This window comes from Hyla sarda, chromosome 6, assembly GCF_029499605.1.
Source record: "Hyla sarda isolate aHylSar1 chromosome 6, aHylSar1.hap1, whole genome shotgun sequence".
Classification (NCBI taxonomy): Eukaryota; Metazoa; Chordata; class Amphibia; order Anura; family Hylidae; genus Hyla; species Hyla sarda.
Genome location: NC_079194.1, coordinates 113,400,730 through 113,417,635, shown reverse-complemented (window position 1 = coordinate 113,417,635; position 16,906 = coordinate 113,400,730). Strand labels below are relative to the sequence as shown.

General features: G+C 41.3%; 1 protein-coding gene across 4 annotated transcripts in view; it reads left to right on the top strand.

Annotated features, from left to right (window-relative positions):
• PRRT3 (proline rich transmembrane protein 3) overlaps positions 1 to 16,906 on the top strand; it is a 100,324-nt gene that overhangs the window by 49,774 nt on the left and 33,644 nt on the right. For 3 of the 4 annotated variants that reach the window (XM_056524732.1, XM_056524734.1, XM_056524733.1), the window contains exon 2: positions 14,650 to 16,097. In XM_056524732.1, the coding sequence (XP_056380707.1) occupies positions 14,738 to 16,097 (1,360 nt within the window). In that variant the 5' untranslated portion in view covers positions 14,650 to 14,737. Of the gene's footprint in view, positions 1 to 6,129; positions 6,240 to 14,649; positions 16,098 to 16,906 lie in introns of those variants that run through there. The other variant, XM_056524735.1, reaches the window with a different exon arrangement.

Here is a 16,906-nt window from a genome sequence, read left to right as displayed (position 1 = left end):
GATACGCGATTGGCAAGTGGATAAACGGGATACGTAAGAGTGATTACCATTGGAGAGAGATACAGGGCTAATAATTATGACATCAGTGGGGAGGTTGATAAATACCCCCATGGCCATTTTGGAGCAGCCATTGCCACCATTGCCTCTTGACAAAGCCGTTGGTATGGCGAAACATGTAGAGGCGGCAATAGTGCATATTTTTAAGTGATACCTGTATGATCAGAAAATTAGCGGCCACTGCAGCTGTACTATTGATAAGTGGAGAGTGTTCGCTTATCATAAATTGTATTTCACATTGATCATCAGGTTATCAGTTTTAACCTACCTTTGTGTTGGGATGTTTGATATTTTCACTAATATTGAGTAAAAGTTATGTTTTAGGGGGTTGCATTTGAGGGGTTTCATACCCCGGGCTAAGGCCCTGGAGTTAAGTTAATCTTTAGGCGAAAAGGCCAAAAGTACACACAAGCTGGTGTTGTACACAAATATTGTTTTAAGCGTAGTGGAGCATATTGTACTCCCCTCATATATGCACTAAGTATCCTACGTAGTCAGTTGGCTGATGCCTATCTGCACCATCGTCCATCCTCTCGCAGGTCTGACTCGGGGGGCCCTTTGCGCTCAACTTCCACTGCCATGGCTGCTAGGGAGAAATAGGGTGGCAGGAGCAGTACCAGCTCCATCAGCAGCAGCCTGAGTCTACAGTCGTTGATGAGTAGCTTTCTTCACCCGCATAGTGAAGCAACTCATCAGCAGCAGGTAGACATGGAGCAGGACCTGAACCAGCAGGTGTTGGCATACCTTGACATGACCATGCCAAGACACCTTGATGATCCGCTGGACTTCTGGGCAGCCAAACTTGATTTGTGGCTGCAACTAGCAGAGTTAGCCCTGGAAAAGCTGTCCTGTCCAGCCAGTAGTGTGCCATCAGAGCGGGTGTTTAGTGCAGCGGGGGCCATAGCAACCCCAAGGAGAACTTGTCTGTCCACGAAAAATGTGGAGAGACTGACCTTTGTAAAGATGAATCAGGCATGGATCAGCCAGGATTTCCACCCACCAATGCCTGATGCATCAGAGTAGATTGACCATGGTGCCACACCAACACGTCACAAATATGGATAGTGCAAAACATGTTTAAGGTGCTGCTCCTCAGTTACAAACGTTCATCCGCATCAGACCACAAGTATTGAGGATATGCATTAGCTAAAACTTAACTCTTCTTAAGATAAAATATATGGACCCAAATTTATTTTTTTATCTAACAAAAGGAAAGGTGTGCAAAAAACACCATGTGCCACCTACACCACCAAGTATTGATGTGATGCAAAGACCTCTAAAAGGTGGAAGGGAACAACGTATGGTCCATTGTAAGCGGTGGGGGTAAAAACTTCCCCTGTAAGGCCTTACGCTCGCATTATTAATTCCCTTCTTGGCAAGTGTTACTCGCCCTAAAAAGGGCGGCCCCACACAGGAACCTCTCCCTACAAACTCCCTCTTTCCCTTTCCCCCTACAAACACTGCCATTTTCCAGGGTTTTTAGGTGGAAATAGAGAGAGTTTCCTGTGTGGAGCCTCCCTTTTTAGGGTGAGTAACACTTGCCAAGAAGGGAATTAATAGGGCTAGAGTAGGGCCTTACAGGGGAAGTTTTTACCCCCACCTGCTACAGGGGACAATAGGTTGTTCCCTTCCACCTTTTTGAGGAAAATGTTACTCGTCTTAAAAAGGGGCGGCCCCACACAGGGACCAATACCTATTTCCACCTAAAAACGCTGGGAAATGGCAGTGTTTATAGGTGGAAATAGGGAGAGGTTCCTGTGTGGGGCTGTCCTTTTTAGGGTGAGTAGCACTTGCCAAGAAGGGAATTAATAATGCGAGAGTAGGGCCTTACAGGGGAAGTTTTTACCCCACTGGTTACAATGGACCATACGTTGTTCTGTTCCACCTTTTAGAGGTCTTTGCATCACATCAATACTTGGTGGTGTAGGAGGCACATGGTGTTTTTTGCACACCTTTCCTTTTGTTTGATTTCCCCAAAATTTTGGGTACATATATTTTATCCTAAGAAAAGTTAAGTTTTAGCATATCCTCAATACTTTCTTGTGGTCTGTAGTGATGAGCGGCAGGGGCCATATTCGAACACAAAAAAAAAACATGAATATTCGACATTACGAATATATAGCACTATATTCTAAATATTCGCAAAATTGCGAAGTGCTGATATTCGCGATAAAAATTAGCTTTACGTATATTCGTGCTCAACACTAGTGGTCTGATGCCGAGGAATGTCTGTAACTATGGAGCAGCACCTTAAATATCTTTAAAAATATGGGTCCATATATTTTATCCTAAGAATATTATTAAAAGTTAAGTTTTACGTAATGCATATCCTCAATACTTATTTGTGCACACTAACACTTTTACAAAAGAGACCATTTTCTTCTTTCTACCTGCCTCAGCTCCTAATCTGATCCTGCCATCTGCCTGATGCCACAAATCTGATGCCAAGTTCTCCTTTTTTCACCCCCCTTCCTCACCCGCTACTGGTATTGCCACCCACCACACCACTCTGTCTCTTGGTCACTTTCAGGACTCCTGATGCTTCTGCCACCTCCAGGCTGTCTTATTCTGCCACCATATGTTCTCCTCATGCTGATGCCAGCTTCAAGCTGTCTCCTACTGCCACCATATGTTCTCCTTATGCTGTTGCCACCTCCATGCTGTGTCATTCAGGCACCATATGGTCTCCTCATGCTTCCTCCACCTCCAGGCTGTGTCATTGAGCTACTATATGTTCTCTTCATGCTGCCGCCAACTCCAGGCTGTGTCATTAAGCCACTATATTGTCTCCTCATGCTGCCGCCAACTCCAGGGTGTGTCATTCAGCCACTATATGTTATCCTCATGCTGCCGCCACCTCCACGCTCTGTCATTCAGGCACTATATGGTCTCCTCATGCTGCCACCAACTCCAGGCTGTGTCATTCAGCCACTATATGTTCTCCTCATGCTGCCTCCACCTCCACGCTGTGTTATTCAGGTACTATATGTTCTCCTTATGCTGCCGCCACCTCCATGCTGTGTCATTCAGGCACTATATAGCCTCCTCATGCTGCTGCCAACTCCAGGCTGTGTCATTCAGCCACTATACGTTCTCCTCATGCTGCTGCCACTTCCACCTTGTGTCATTCAGGCACTATATGGTCTCCTCATACTGATGCCACCTCCAGGCTCTGTCATTGTGCCTCTCTGCGACAGTGTTTCTAATAGCAATGCTTCTGATCTGCATGTCATACTGAATAACAGTAATAATTCACTAACCCAGCACACACCCTATGCGTGTTACAGCAAGGCAAAGCATTCTACACCCCTATTGAGGCTCTCTGTAGGCCAGAAATATCTGTTTTAAATAGCGATTCGCCATGAATAAATTAAAAAATTTGGCCAATCGGCCAAATCGAATTTTTCAAAAATTCCCTCATCTCTACATTTTTCTGTCTGTTTTACTTTTTTTTTCTAATTGTAATTTTTTATTTCATTTTTCTGTAAATTTTTATTGGGGAAAACTTGAGATTAGGGCCATTGGACAGAAGCAACAATAGACAGGACCTGTGCCATTCATTTGAAATGTTACTTTCTCTATGACCTTTTCAGAGGTCATTCTACAGAGAGAGGAGGGGGTTGCTGGTCTGTGAGCAACAGCTAAAGCGTGTACCTCTATTATCTTTATACAGAGAAATTCATGTCATTCAAAATGTCAATATTGTATGCTACAAAATAATGTATCTTAATATATATCACAAAATGTTAATATTCATTGCTAAACAATTACAGTTCTGTGGCTGTTCACACCAAATAATTAACATCTTGGCAGCAGAAAAAACTCAGATCATAACCTCAATTTGCAAAAGTTCCCTGTGGGCAGATTGTCAGCTCTAAACACTTGCAAACATATTTTATAACATATGAGAAGAGCCTTAGATAGGCCATCCAGAAGCCCTGGAAAGCTGGCACCATTAGTTATTGGGCCCATGCACAGAGCCATATTACAGATCTGTGTTGTACAAATTCTTAATACAGCACCACATGGAATCATATTGAGGCATTTGGAGGTTTTTCTCTTAGAATTATACAGAATGAGCTAGAAGGAATACAGTGGGGATCAAAAGTTTGGGCACCCGAGGTAAAAATTTATATTAATGTGCATAAAGAAGCCAAGGTAAGATGGAAAAATCTCCAAAAGGCATCAAATTACAGATTAGACATTCTTATAATAGGTCAATAAAATTTAGATTTTATTTCTATCATTTACACTTTCAAAATAACAGAAATAAAAAAATGGCATCTGTAAAAGTTTGGGCACCCTGCAGAATTTATAGCATGCACTGCCCCCTTTTGCAAAGCTAAGACCTGCCAGTGTCATGGATTGTTCTCAATCATCATCTGGGAAGACTAGGTGATGTCAATCTCAAAGGTTTTAAATGCCCAGAATCATCTTACCTTGCCCCAACAAACAGCACCATGGGTTCTTCTAAGCAGTTGTCTAGAAATCTGAAACTGAAAATAGTTGACGCTCACAAAGCTGGAGAAGGCTATAAGAAGATAGCAAAATGTTTTCAGATGTCAATATCCTCTGATCTGAATGTAATTAAGAAATGGCAGTCATCAGGAACAGTGGAAGTTAAAGCAAGATCTGGAAGACCAAGAAAAATATCAGACAGAACAGCTCGCAGGATTGTGAGAAAAACAATTCAAAACCCACGTTTAACTGCACAATCCCTCCAGAAAGATCTGGCAGACACTGGAGTTGTGGTACACTATTCCACTATAAATAGATACTTGTACAAATAGGGTCTTCATGGAAGAGTCATCAGAAGAAAACCTCTTCTATGTCCTCACCACAAAAATCAGCGTTTGAACTTTGCAAATGAACATATAGACAAGCCTGATGCATTTTGGAAACAAGTTCTGTGGACCGATGAGGTTAAAATTTAACTTTTTGGCTGGAATGAGCAACGGTTTGGAGAAGAAGGTGAACAGAATGTAATTAAAAGAACCTCTGTCCAACTGTTAAGAATGGGGGTGGATCAATCATGCTTTGGGGTTGTATTGCAGCCAGTGGCACAGGGAACATCTCACGAGTAGAAGGAAAAAATGGATTCAATAAAATTTCAGCAAATTTTGGATGCTAACTTGATGCCATCTGTGAAAAAGCTGAAGTTAAAGAGAGGATGGCTTCTACAAATGGATAATGATCCTAAACACACCTCGAAATCCACAGGGGATTACATCAAGAGGCGTAAACTGAAGGTTTTGCCATGGCCTTCACAATCTCCTGAACTCAACATAATTGAAAATCTATGGATAGACCTTAAAAGAGCAGTGCGTGACAGACAGCCCAGAAATCTCAAAGAACTGGAAGACTTTTGTAAGGAAGAATGGGCAAAGATACCTCAAACAAGAATTGAAAGACTCTTTGCTGGCTACAAAAAGCGTTTACAAGCTGTGATACTTGCCAAAGGGGGCAGTACAAGATATTAACTCTGCAGGGTGCCCAAACTTTTGCAGACGCCATTTTTTTGTTTTCTGTTATTTTGAAAGTGTAAATGATGGAAACAAAATCTAACTTTTGTTGACATATTATAAGAATGTCTAATCTGTAATGTGATGCCTTTTGAAGATTTTTTCATCTTTCCTTGGCTTCTTTATGCACATTAATACAAATTTTTACCTGGGGTGCCCAAACTTTTGATCCCCACTGTAGTGGTATGTGCCACGAGATGCTGTATAATACCCATATTACAGAAAATACAGTATAAGAGGCATCATTTATTAGCACATTGAGCTGTAGGGAATCCTTGCTGCTGTACAGGCTCCATGCAGATGGTTTACTGTGAGAATAAGGCCTTAGTTAGGTAGATCTACCACTCAAAAGCCTAGGAAAGCTTGATGAATTATGTAAAATACTAAATCCTCACTCAATATTGAAAGGGGGTTAAACTATTGACAGCTACTGCTTATTTACTTCACACGACATGGAGAGGAGTGGGAGCATGTAAGGCCTGCAGGCTGCTCCAATTGCTACTATTGGCTGTGGACTGAGCGACACGGCCAGAATATCACACAATGAGTCCTTTTATCTCCTCCAGCATTTTCTCTCTAACAGCAGAAATCTGAGTTGAAAAAAAAAAAACCCAATGGTTGTTCTATCGACGTTTTGGGAAGCTGCAGATCCGCATAACCGTAAGTTCAATAAAATCAATGAAGTGTCGGCTGGTTGAGCTCATCTGCTGTGTCCGGCTACATATCAGAATAACTCACTACCACTTTAGATCTCTAACTAATAATGTGTGACTGACCTTGAGGGAGCACAATGACCATCTCAAGGTCAAGTGTGTTTGTCTGAGCCTGTGATGAGGCCAGTCTGTAGCTTTATGTGACCGTGCATTGAGCTGATGTATCACTTTAGTGTTTTTGTGCCTGGTTATTGTTATATTTTTTAGATGTACATTTTTAAATTACAACATTGAATGCATGTTCACATTGTGCAGTGTTCTCCCACGATTCCATGTGCAGCAGCACAGTTCTTTATCTGGGAGAGACTCATAGCGCTCATCATCCTGAAATTTTGAGTGGGACTTTATCATTGTCTTTGTAAATCAAGTTCATTTTACTTTCCCCTAATTTATCACAGAGGTGAACATTCTTCATAAATAGCAAAGTAGCTAAGATGTAGACAAGTTTCTTGGTGTGGTCCGGGCTGGTGTGAAATTGCATAAAAATTGAATGTTTGTGCAAAAATGTTGAAAATATTTTTAAAAAGACGTAGTTGATAATTCACCGGCCATTGCAAAAAGCTTACCCTGCCGCACTACATTCAAGTTGTTTTCTTGAAACATTCCCCTGTTTGATTTTATGAATAAAATTCCTGAACTATAGAGCAGACTGACACATTTACTGAAAAAGTAAAGAATATTTAACAATCTACAGCCATATGTTATATGTTATAGAATACCTGTCATGATCTTGTTAAATGTTATAATCCTCCCAGTTCACTGCCCCTTCATGATAAACCACCCCCTGCCTTTATTTTTATAATTTGTTAGTTTTCTACCTCTGTATTTTCTGCTCAGTCAGATTCACAGACTGGGAAGGGGCGTTATCCAGCAGGTGTGACATCATCTGAAGCCATACAGGGGAGAACTTCCTCCCTCACTCTGCTACACACAGCCCAGAGCAGTTCAGTGTTTGAGATGGGCTATGATAAGCACCCCTGACTGCATTTCATGATTTTTTACTTCTGCCAGGCCAGCAGGCGTCCAAAGTCTCTGGAAGAGATAATGGGAAATGTGCTCCGGACAAGTACGGAGACACCTAGTGGCAGATTTTTTTAAACACAAAACATAGAAAACTTTATAAAAAAAAAAAAAAAAGAAAAGTACATTAGAAAGATTTTTTTTATTTACCATAAGGAGTGCAATAGCAAAAAATAGTTTTAATGAGGGTGCCCATTTAAAGGGGTAATCTGGCGCTAAGACATCTTATCCCCTATCCAAAGGATAGGGGATAAGATGCCTGACCGCGGGGGTCCCGCCGCTGGGGTCCCCCGTGATCTTCCACGCCGCACCCTGTTAGAATCAGCCCCTGGAGCGTGCTCGCTCCGGGTCTGATTACTAGCAATCACAGGGACGGAACATAGTGACGTCACGGCTCCACCCCCTCAATACAAGCCTATGAAGGGGGCGTGACAGCTGTCATGCCCCCTCCACAGGCTTGCATTGAGGGGGCAGAGCCCCCTGCAGAGAGCTGTGATTGGCCAGATGGTTCCAGCCAATCACAAATCTCTGTGGGAAATATGAATTGGTATATATATATATATATATATATATATATATATATATATACGTCAGTGCAGGGGACCATAGAAGAGCGGCCGGCCGCATCTATACATTATACAGAAGGATCACAACAGGTGTGAGGAGTGACATCCACTGTGATTTTTCTTTAACTGCAGGTACTACTTCCCTCAACATGGAGCACACTCTGTTCAATGCTGGGAGCTGTAGTACCTGCATTAATAGACAGATCGCAACAGGTGTCAGAAGTTACACTCTGCGATCTGTCTATTAATGCAGGTACTGCAGCTCCCAGCATTTAGCAGGGTGTGCTCCATGTTGGGAGTAGTAGTACCTGCAGTTAAGAACAGATCACAGCGGGTATCACTCCTGACACCCGATGCGATCGTCCTATCTACTGCAGAGATGTGGAGCGGCTATATACAGCTCTCGCATCTCTGCACTATACTCAGGCCAGTGATATGAATAGAACATCACTCATTCATATTTCCCGCTGAGAGCGGTGATTGGCTGCAACCATCCGGCCAATCCACACTCTGGGCGGAAAATATGAATGAGTGATGTTCTATTCACATCACTGGCCATCCGGAGTACAGAGCAGAGATGAGAGAGCTGTATAGAGCTGCTCCGCACTACCTACAAAATGTAAAAAATAGAGAGAAAAAAAGTGAAACACACACACTTTACAAAAAAAAAAAAAAAAAATTTTGTTATAAAAAATATAAATTTCGTTAAATACTTTTTTTTTCCATCACTACTGCATCCTTTTTTTTCTTTTCTTTTTTGGTACCCAACAAATCTTGGGTACCAAAAAAAATGCCAAAGGGGCCAAAAATGCAATTTCCACTCAAATGCAAAAAACACCCAAAAAAACGCAAGAAAAAAAACCACAAACACAGGAAAATGCTGTTGTGTTTTTTCCTGCGTTTTTTTTTTTTTTTTGGGCCACAAAAAAAAAACAAGTAGAAACTTAGCCTAAGGGTCAAAGGAGAAAACAGTGACAACCAGTATGGGGGAGATTTATCAAAACCTGTCCAGAGGAAAAGTTGCCCAGTTGCCCATAGCAACCAATCAGCTCGCTTCTTTCATTTTTAACAAGGCCTCTGCAAAATGAAAGAAAAGATCTGATTGGTTGCTATGGGCAACTGGGCAACTTTTCCTTTGCACAGGTTTTGATAAATCTTCCCCTATGTGTTTAACTGAACAACATTTTAAATATACTGTATGTCAGAAAATGACAACTCAAGGAATTACAATTGCAGCTATATTTTAGAGTGAGTGTTAAGGCTAGGGCCCCATGTGTTTGGTGCACACTGCAGTATGATTGCTGCATTACCTTGTCTCACATAAGGTTGGGTACAAAAAAATATGACTAAAATGATGGCTTAAAACTACACTGTGTGAATTGCATGCATTTCTAGACTGCAACGTTCCACCGTCATTTAAAGATCTCCTGACAGACCCCGGCTCTAATACACAGCTAGAACCCTGCTGCAACTGTCGAGGCCAGTGATGAGTCTGACCCTTACCACAGTCAGTAGTGACCGCAGCATCTATGGGGTTTGACAGAGTGCAGGATTTCCCTCTGTTACTGTACAAGCTCCTCTGCTGGATCGGGAAGTATGTAATAAATAAGCAAGATACCATAAATACACAGCTGGTATCTCCCTGCAACTTCCAGGGTGGGACATGAGCTCAATTCTGTTAGTTTAACCTCTTAAATGCTGTGGTAAATAGCAACCATGGCATCTAAGGATTTGAAAAAGGTATTGCATGTCACCCATCAGCACCCCACAAACAAAATCAGTAATTCTTCCTGCATTTTTAGTTTTTTTATTACATTCCACTACGAAAATATTTAGTAAAAGCTATGTAACACAATATATATATATCCCCAAATATGGTCCCTACAAAACCTACAACTTGTCCCACTCATAACAAGTTCTTATATAGCCACACATAAGAAAAAAGTTATGGCTGCTAAAGAAATTTCACAAATCCATAAAGTTAAAGGGGTTATCCACCACAAGGTGATTTTAGTACGTACCTGGCAGACAGTAATGGACATGCTTAGGAAGGACCTGCGCTTGTCTTGGGGCTAAATGGCTATGTTGTGAGATTACCATAACACTGTGGCTAGCTTTTTGTGAACTGCTATGTCCTGTTTCAGTTTTCTTTTTTTTACTACAAATCCCATAATTCCATTTTCCTCCCTCCCACACATCAGCCACCCCACCCATTGAAACATAAATAAGCTGCATCCATTCAAAAGACCTGTGGTTTTCAATCAGGGTGCCTACAGCTTTGCATTAGTTGCAGATTGATCTCTCTCCCACCAATTGATCGCTCCACCCATTGAAGCCGACAAGCTCCCTCTCATCAGCTGTGAGGTCTCGGCCGCACTGCAACCTGAGAAAAATCTGAGACAACAGTCATTTTGTATGCTGTTAAAAATAAATATTGTGAGAAAACCGTCACACACAGGTACAGACACTATATTATGAACTACACTAACTTTACAGCCCCTGTAGCATAGTCAAATAAAAAAAAATCCTGGAATACCCCTTTAAAATGAGCTATGACACTAATGGCCCATTCCTACTATGGATTGTCTGCCCAATATATTCAAGGTGGAGATTCTGTCTGCAGGGCGCTGTAGAAATCCTCCTGCGGCAAAACGGCATGGACAAGCACCATCACCATTGACAGCAACGTAGTCTACAAAGAATTCCGTTGAAAGAATGGCTGGAATTTAAATTACCACAGAGAAGTTTTCCATAGCGGAAATTCTGCAATGTGAATAGGCCATAATGGGTTCAAATAGACATAATAGGTTAGATTTACTTGAAACAAACATGTAAAAGGGGTAAATTTTTGAGAGGTATATTTTAATGCGACCCTAGATCTATGCTGCTGTAAGCATTGATTGAAGTGTCAGGGTATATAGGAACATACTCTATTGCAAAGGCAACCGTAACATCTAGTTACTCTTTAAGAACATGACAGTCAGCTATATAAGATTGGGGAGAGGCTGAAAACAGGGAACATTTGCTCATATTTAGTGTCCTAAGATACAATTGAAGTTAAGTGGGTCCTACTAAATTGTGGGTGTTTTCCTAGGCTGTAGAATATCTCCTTTCTACAGAATGTATGTTTGTCTAGTAGTACAATTCCCAGAAATAGGAAAGGTCTTAACCAAAACAGAGATTAAGAGAGGAAATGTCAGAGAGTTTCAAAGGGGCTTCAAATTAATATGGAGTTACGACTTCAGGTTGTTGGAAATTTTATCTGCAGAGAATTTTCTCATCCCAGGATAAAAATTCATACTAATGTAAAAACAGCATGAGATTGATGAAACGAAATGGTTTTACCACATGGTGTGTCTGTCATCCTGGAAACTTTCCCAGGTTTGGATTGCGTTTTAATATTAAAGGGGATGTCCACATTAAACAATCACTGTCCAATAATCCTGCTTCCTTTTATATGGACCACCAGCAATCAGTTGTAATGTGTAAAGGAACCTGTCAGCATTTGTTCCGTTTCTGTGCAGTGCCCCCCACTGGAGAAATGAAGCATTACACAGTTCCCTTTAAAGTCAAGGGGGGGAAAGTTGTTGAGTTGCCCATAGCAACCAATCAGATCGCAACTTTCCTTTTTCAGAGGCCTTTTCAAAAATGACAGAAGCAATCTGATTGGTTGCTATGGGCAACTCAGCAACTTTTCCTCTGGACAGGAGTTACCTGTCCTCCAGAGCAAAGATGCTCTTTAGACCTGATTTGTGCTCCAAGAAAAAGATGAGGATCCCTATTGGGGACCTGCCTGTATTTGCCTTTTATAAACCAGATAAACCCTTTCAAGCCTGTTTTTTTTTTTTTTTTATAACATGAGAGAATCAGGGTGGGATGACCCATTATTTGGAGTACCCTTTCCACTACCTAATGTCTGAATTCTGAATCTCTCTGGTACCACCCAGAGACTTCAGTAACTTGGTATCTTCAACATAGTCTTTCCTTTGAAGTTTTTGTTTTAATGATGCATTTCTTAAAGCAGTCATTAAAACATAATGCCAAGGAAATTCAATGAATAAATAAAAAATAATTCATATTTACCTCCCCCAGTCCCATTCAGCTTCTAGTCTAATGTTACCTGGTCTCCATTTCTTCCTGCTTTCATGATAAGCCCAAAATTTGTAACCCCATATGTGGGTGTAAAATGCTCTGCTGGTGCACAACAAGGCTCAGGAGTGAGAGCGCACCATGTACATTTGGGGTCTAAATTGGTGATTTGCACAGGGGTGGCTGATTTTACAGCGGTTCTGACATAAACGCAAAAAAATAAATACCCACATGTGATCCCATTTTGGAAACTACACCCCTCACGTAATGTAATAAGGGGTACAGTGAGCATTTACGCCCCACAGGTGTCTGACAGATTTTTGGAACAGTGGTCCGTGAAAATGAAAAATTGTATTTTTCATTTGCACAGCCCACTGTTCCAAAGATCTGTCAAACGCCAGTGGGGTGTAAATACTCACTGCACCCCTTATTAAATTCTGTGAGGGGTGTAGTTTCCAAAATAGGGTCACATGTGGGGGGTTCCACAGTTCTGGCACCATGGGGGGCTTTGTAAACACACATGGCCCCTGACTTCCATTCCAAACAATTTTTTTCCCAAAAGCTCAATGGCTCTCCTTCTCTTCTGAGCATTGTAGTGCGCCAGCAGAGCACTTGACGTCCACACATGGGGTATTTCCATACTCAGAAGAGATGGGGTTACAAATTTTGGGGGGTCTTTTCTGCTATTAACCCTTGCAAAAATTTGAAATTTGTGGGGAAACACACATGTTAGTGAAAATTTTATTTATTTTTTTACATATGCAAAAGTCGTGAAACCCCTATGGGGTATTAAGGCTCGCTCTATTCCATGTTACGTTCCTCAAGGGGTCTAGTTTCCAAAATGGTATGCCATGTGTTTTTTTTTTTTGCTGTTCTGGCACCATAGGGGCTTCCTAAATGCGACATGCCCCCCGAGCAAAATTTGCTCTCAAAAAGCCAAATATGACTCCTTCTCTTCTGAGCATTGTAGTTCGCCTGTAGTGCACTTCAGGTCAACTTATGGGGTACCTCCATACTCAGAAGAGATGGGGTTGCAAATTTTGGGGGGTCTTTTCTGCTATTAACCCTTGCAAAAATGTGAAATTTGGGGGGAAACACACATTTTAGTGAAATTTTTTTTTTTTTTTACATATGCAAAAGTCGTGAAACACCTGTGGGGTATTAAGGCTCACTTTATCCCTTGTTACATTCCTCAAGGGGTCTAGTTTACGAAATGGTATGGCATGTGTTTTTTTTTTTTTTTTTTTGCTGTTCTGGCACCATAGGGGCTTCCTAAATGCAACATGCCCCCCAAAAACCATTTCAGAAAAACGTACTCTCCAAAATCCCCTTGTCGCTCCTTCGCTGCGCCCGCCGAACAATTTACATAGACATATGAGGTATGGGCTTACTCGAGAGAAATTGGGCTACAAATATAAGTATACATTTTCTCCTTTTACCCCTTTACCCTAAAAAATTGGGTCTACAAGAACATGCGAGTGTAAAAAATGAAGATTGTGAATTTTCTCCTTCACGTTGCTGCTATTCTTGTGAAACACCTAAAGGGTTAAAACGCTTACTGAATGTCATTTTGAATACTTTGGGGGGTGCAGTTTTTATAATGGGGTCATTTGTGGGGTATTTCTAATATGAAGACCCTTCAAATCCACTTCAAACCTGAACTGGTCCCTGAAAAATAGTGAGTTTGAAAATTTGGTGAAAAATTGGAAAACTGCTGCTGAACTTTGATGCCCTCTGGTGTCTTCCAAAAGTAAAAACATGTCAATTTTATGATGCAAACATAAAGTAGACATATTGTATTTGTGAATCAAATTTTTTTTTATTCGGAATATCCATTTTCCTTACAATCAGAGAGCTTCAAAGTTAGAAAAATGCTAAATTTTCAAATTTTTCATCAAATTTGGGGATTTTTCACCAAGAAAGGATGCAAGTTACCATAAAATTGTACCACCGTGTTAAAGTAGAATATGTCAAGAAAAAACAATCTCGGAATCAGAATGATAACTAAAAGCATTCCAGAGTTATTAATGTTTAAAGTGACAGTGGTCAGATGTGCAAAAAACGCTCTGGTCCTAAGGTGTAAAATGGCCTGGTCCTTAAGGGGTTAATATTTGCAGCCTGGGCACAGGAATAGATACAGCGCAGCAGCTGATAATTATTTGGCAGGGGGGGAGAGAAGCTGCGCTCGCGGGTGACAAATGATCAGTACCCCGATGGGGATATTGTGGGGTGCAGCGCTGGGCTGATAAATCGGCGGGGGTGGGGGGGGGGGGGGTTAGGGACATTGGGGGGCATTTACACCCCCCCATTATCATCATGTGATATGCACAGTTCGCGCATATCACATGATGATAATTGGGGGGGGGTAAATACCGTGGAACCGCCATGTTGTTCAATGTGCATACCATAATAAGCCCTACCCTGAAAATTAGCCCTAGTGTGTTTTTTGGGGCTAAAATTTATATAAGACCCGGTCCTATTTTCGGAGAAACACGGTAGGAATTGTAGTTTCCCCACAGATGGAGACTGCAGATGTACACAATAACAATTTAGTATTCATTTGTATAATGAGGAATCTCCATCTCGCATGCTTCCATGAACGTTTAAGAGCTTGGCTCGCTGTCTTATGTTAATATTAGCTTTGCTATAAATAGTAACCTTTGTATTTCTTATGTGTGACAGGTCTCCTGGGTATACCGGTACACGTGCAACCAGCTATGGTTGGACAGTAGACAAATGAGATAAAGACTACCCTCCCTAGCACATAAAGATGGCTGGTTGTGTACAGCTTGCCGCATTGACATTTTTTTCCACATTGGCAATCATCAAGCCTAGCTATGGATTAACTAAGGACAACTCAATGAGGAATTTCTCTGAAGAAATATCAAGGTGGGCTCTAGAAACATCAAAGGTTGAGGCCTCTAATATTCCCCCATGGACTCCAGGAAATAATGAAGATATCGTTCTCTCTAAACCTCCTGCAAGGATTTCTGGATCTTTGATGACAGAGAATAATATTTCAGAAAATGTAGAAAATATCCCAAATGAATTTCAAAATGACTTGAAAATAAACAATAAAATGGACCAGATGCCCTCATCAGGTATTGTTGTCACCACGTCCAAAGCACCTATGCCAACACATTTGGAAATACATCCTACTATGTCCAGAAGCTCAGATGGTGATACTGGAAATAAGACTGGAAACAAAGTTCCGCATGAGGAACACATGGAGTTGACCCACATGAGGCCTTTTTCTCAAATGGTAGAAGAGGATTTGCAACTGAATAATAATGTGGTAAAGGATAATTTGGAAGAAAATGACATCAAAACATTAACCACTGTCCGCCCAACCGTTTCCACTATAACTCTGATATCTACAGCCATGTTAAAATCCCACATGGGAGATGATGGACCTTTTACTCCAATACACAAACTTCAAATAGACAGCAACGATAAACAGGTGACCAAAGAACTGTTAAAAAATAGCCTAGGAGCTCAAGATGACCCTGCAAAATCACAAGAGCCAAAAGTCACATTAGAGGACAACTTTCTTGATGACAATACAATCCCAAAGGTCCAAGGACTGCAGCCTACAGAACGATACCGAGCTGCATTCCGGACCACTGATGGATACTCAGCTCTGCAAGACGCTGAACCAGAAAGTAATGAAGTTATATCTGCTGACATTGAATTTGCTCATGAAGATGGTGGCGTACATTATCAGAAGGATGGTAACACAGTCTTTGCAGAGTCCATGAACTTAGGAAATGATACAGAAGGTCAGCATTCATCCAAGGAAATAGTAAGTGCAGGTGTTCAGGTTCCTAATATAGCACTTTCTACAGAGCCTCATAACGAGCCTCAGCCCCCAACATCACTCTCTACATTGCATCCTGTTGATATGGAAAGTGACATTCTCCAGGCCACTATGGATATCACAGATCCCATAACAATGGAGGCAAAAGCAAGAACAGAAACTGAGAGAATATTAATATTTGAGGGGGATCAGGATAGAAGGGCAACTGACACTTTTCCCGTCTCTTCTCGGAAGACCAATCTACAAGAAGTGATGCTGACTTCTCCACAATCTAATGAAACACCAACACCAGCAATGCAAGTGCTTGGAAAAAGTGAGTAGATATTTCAAATATTATTATGGCATTACCACATTTCAATGAATGACAAATGATGAATCTGAAAGGGAACCTGTCATCAGCATAAAACTGGTACAGGCAGACTAGAACGCTATGAATTACTCTGAGACGCTCAGGCATTTCAGAGTAATCATAGTTTGAAAATTCCACTGGGACCCAGGTAACTAGTCCTCGGGCTGGTCCTGGTGGCTGCTCCCTGCTTGATCGACTTGAAAGAAGTGTGTCTCCCTAGCAGCGTATAGTAAGAACGATGCATCACTCAAGCCAGTTGGGTGGGGAGAAGCCACCGGGACCCGCCCCGAGTACTAGTTACTCTGATATCCCCGAGCCTAATGCATAGTCTGTCAAGATCTCAATGTTTGCATCAGGTCCCCTTTAAGAAATAATTTTATTATTTCTGGATTCCTCATAGGACATTTGCGGTCTATGAAAAATGACAGTATGGTTCATTGTATACTATATTATTTCCTCGTTCTATGGTTTATTATCTTACCGAATAGGGTTGTTTTCAATCATTTGTTCAAATTGAATTGTTAGGTATTCAAAGAATGGTGAGATAGTGCGATCTCTCCAGTTAGTAAGCTAATCACAGGGTGTCCTAATGCTTTGACCCCCAAAGCTTTGCAGTAACCTGTGAGGGTAGTAAAGGCAGGAAATATTACATTTCCCTGCAGCAGCCCCACAGGGGAAATTAAAGTTTAAGTCCCATACTTCAATCCCTTGCAATCTTTAGGTTCTGGAATGGGAGAGCCTTTATTAGTTCTTGTGCAGAAAACATCTTAATA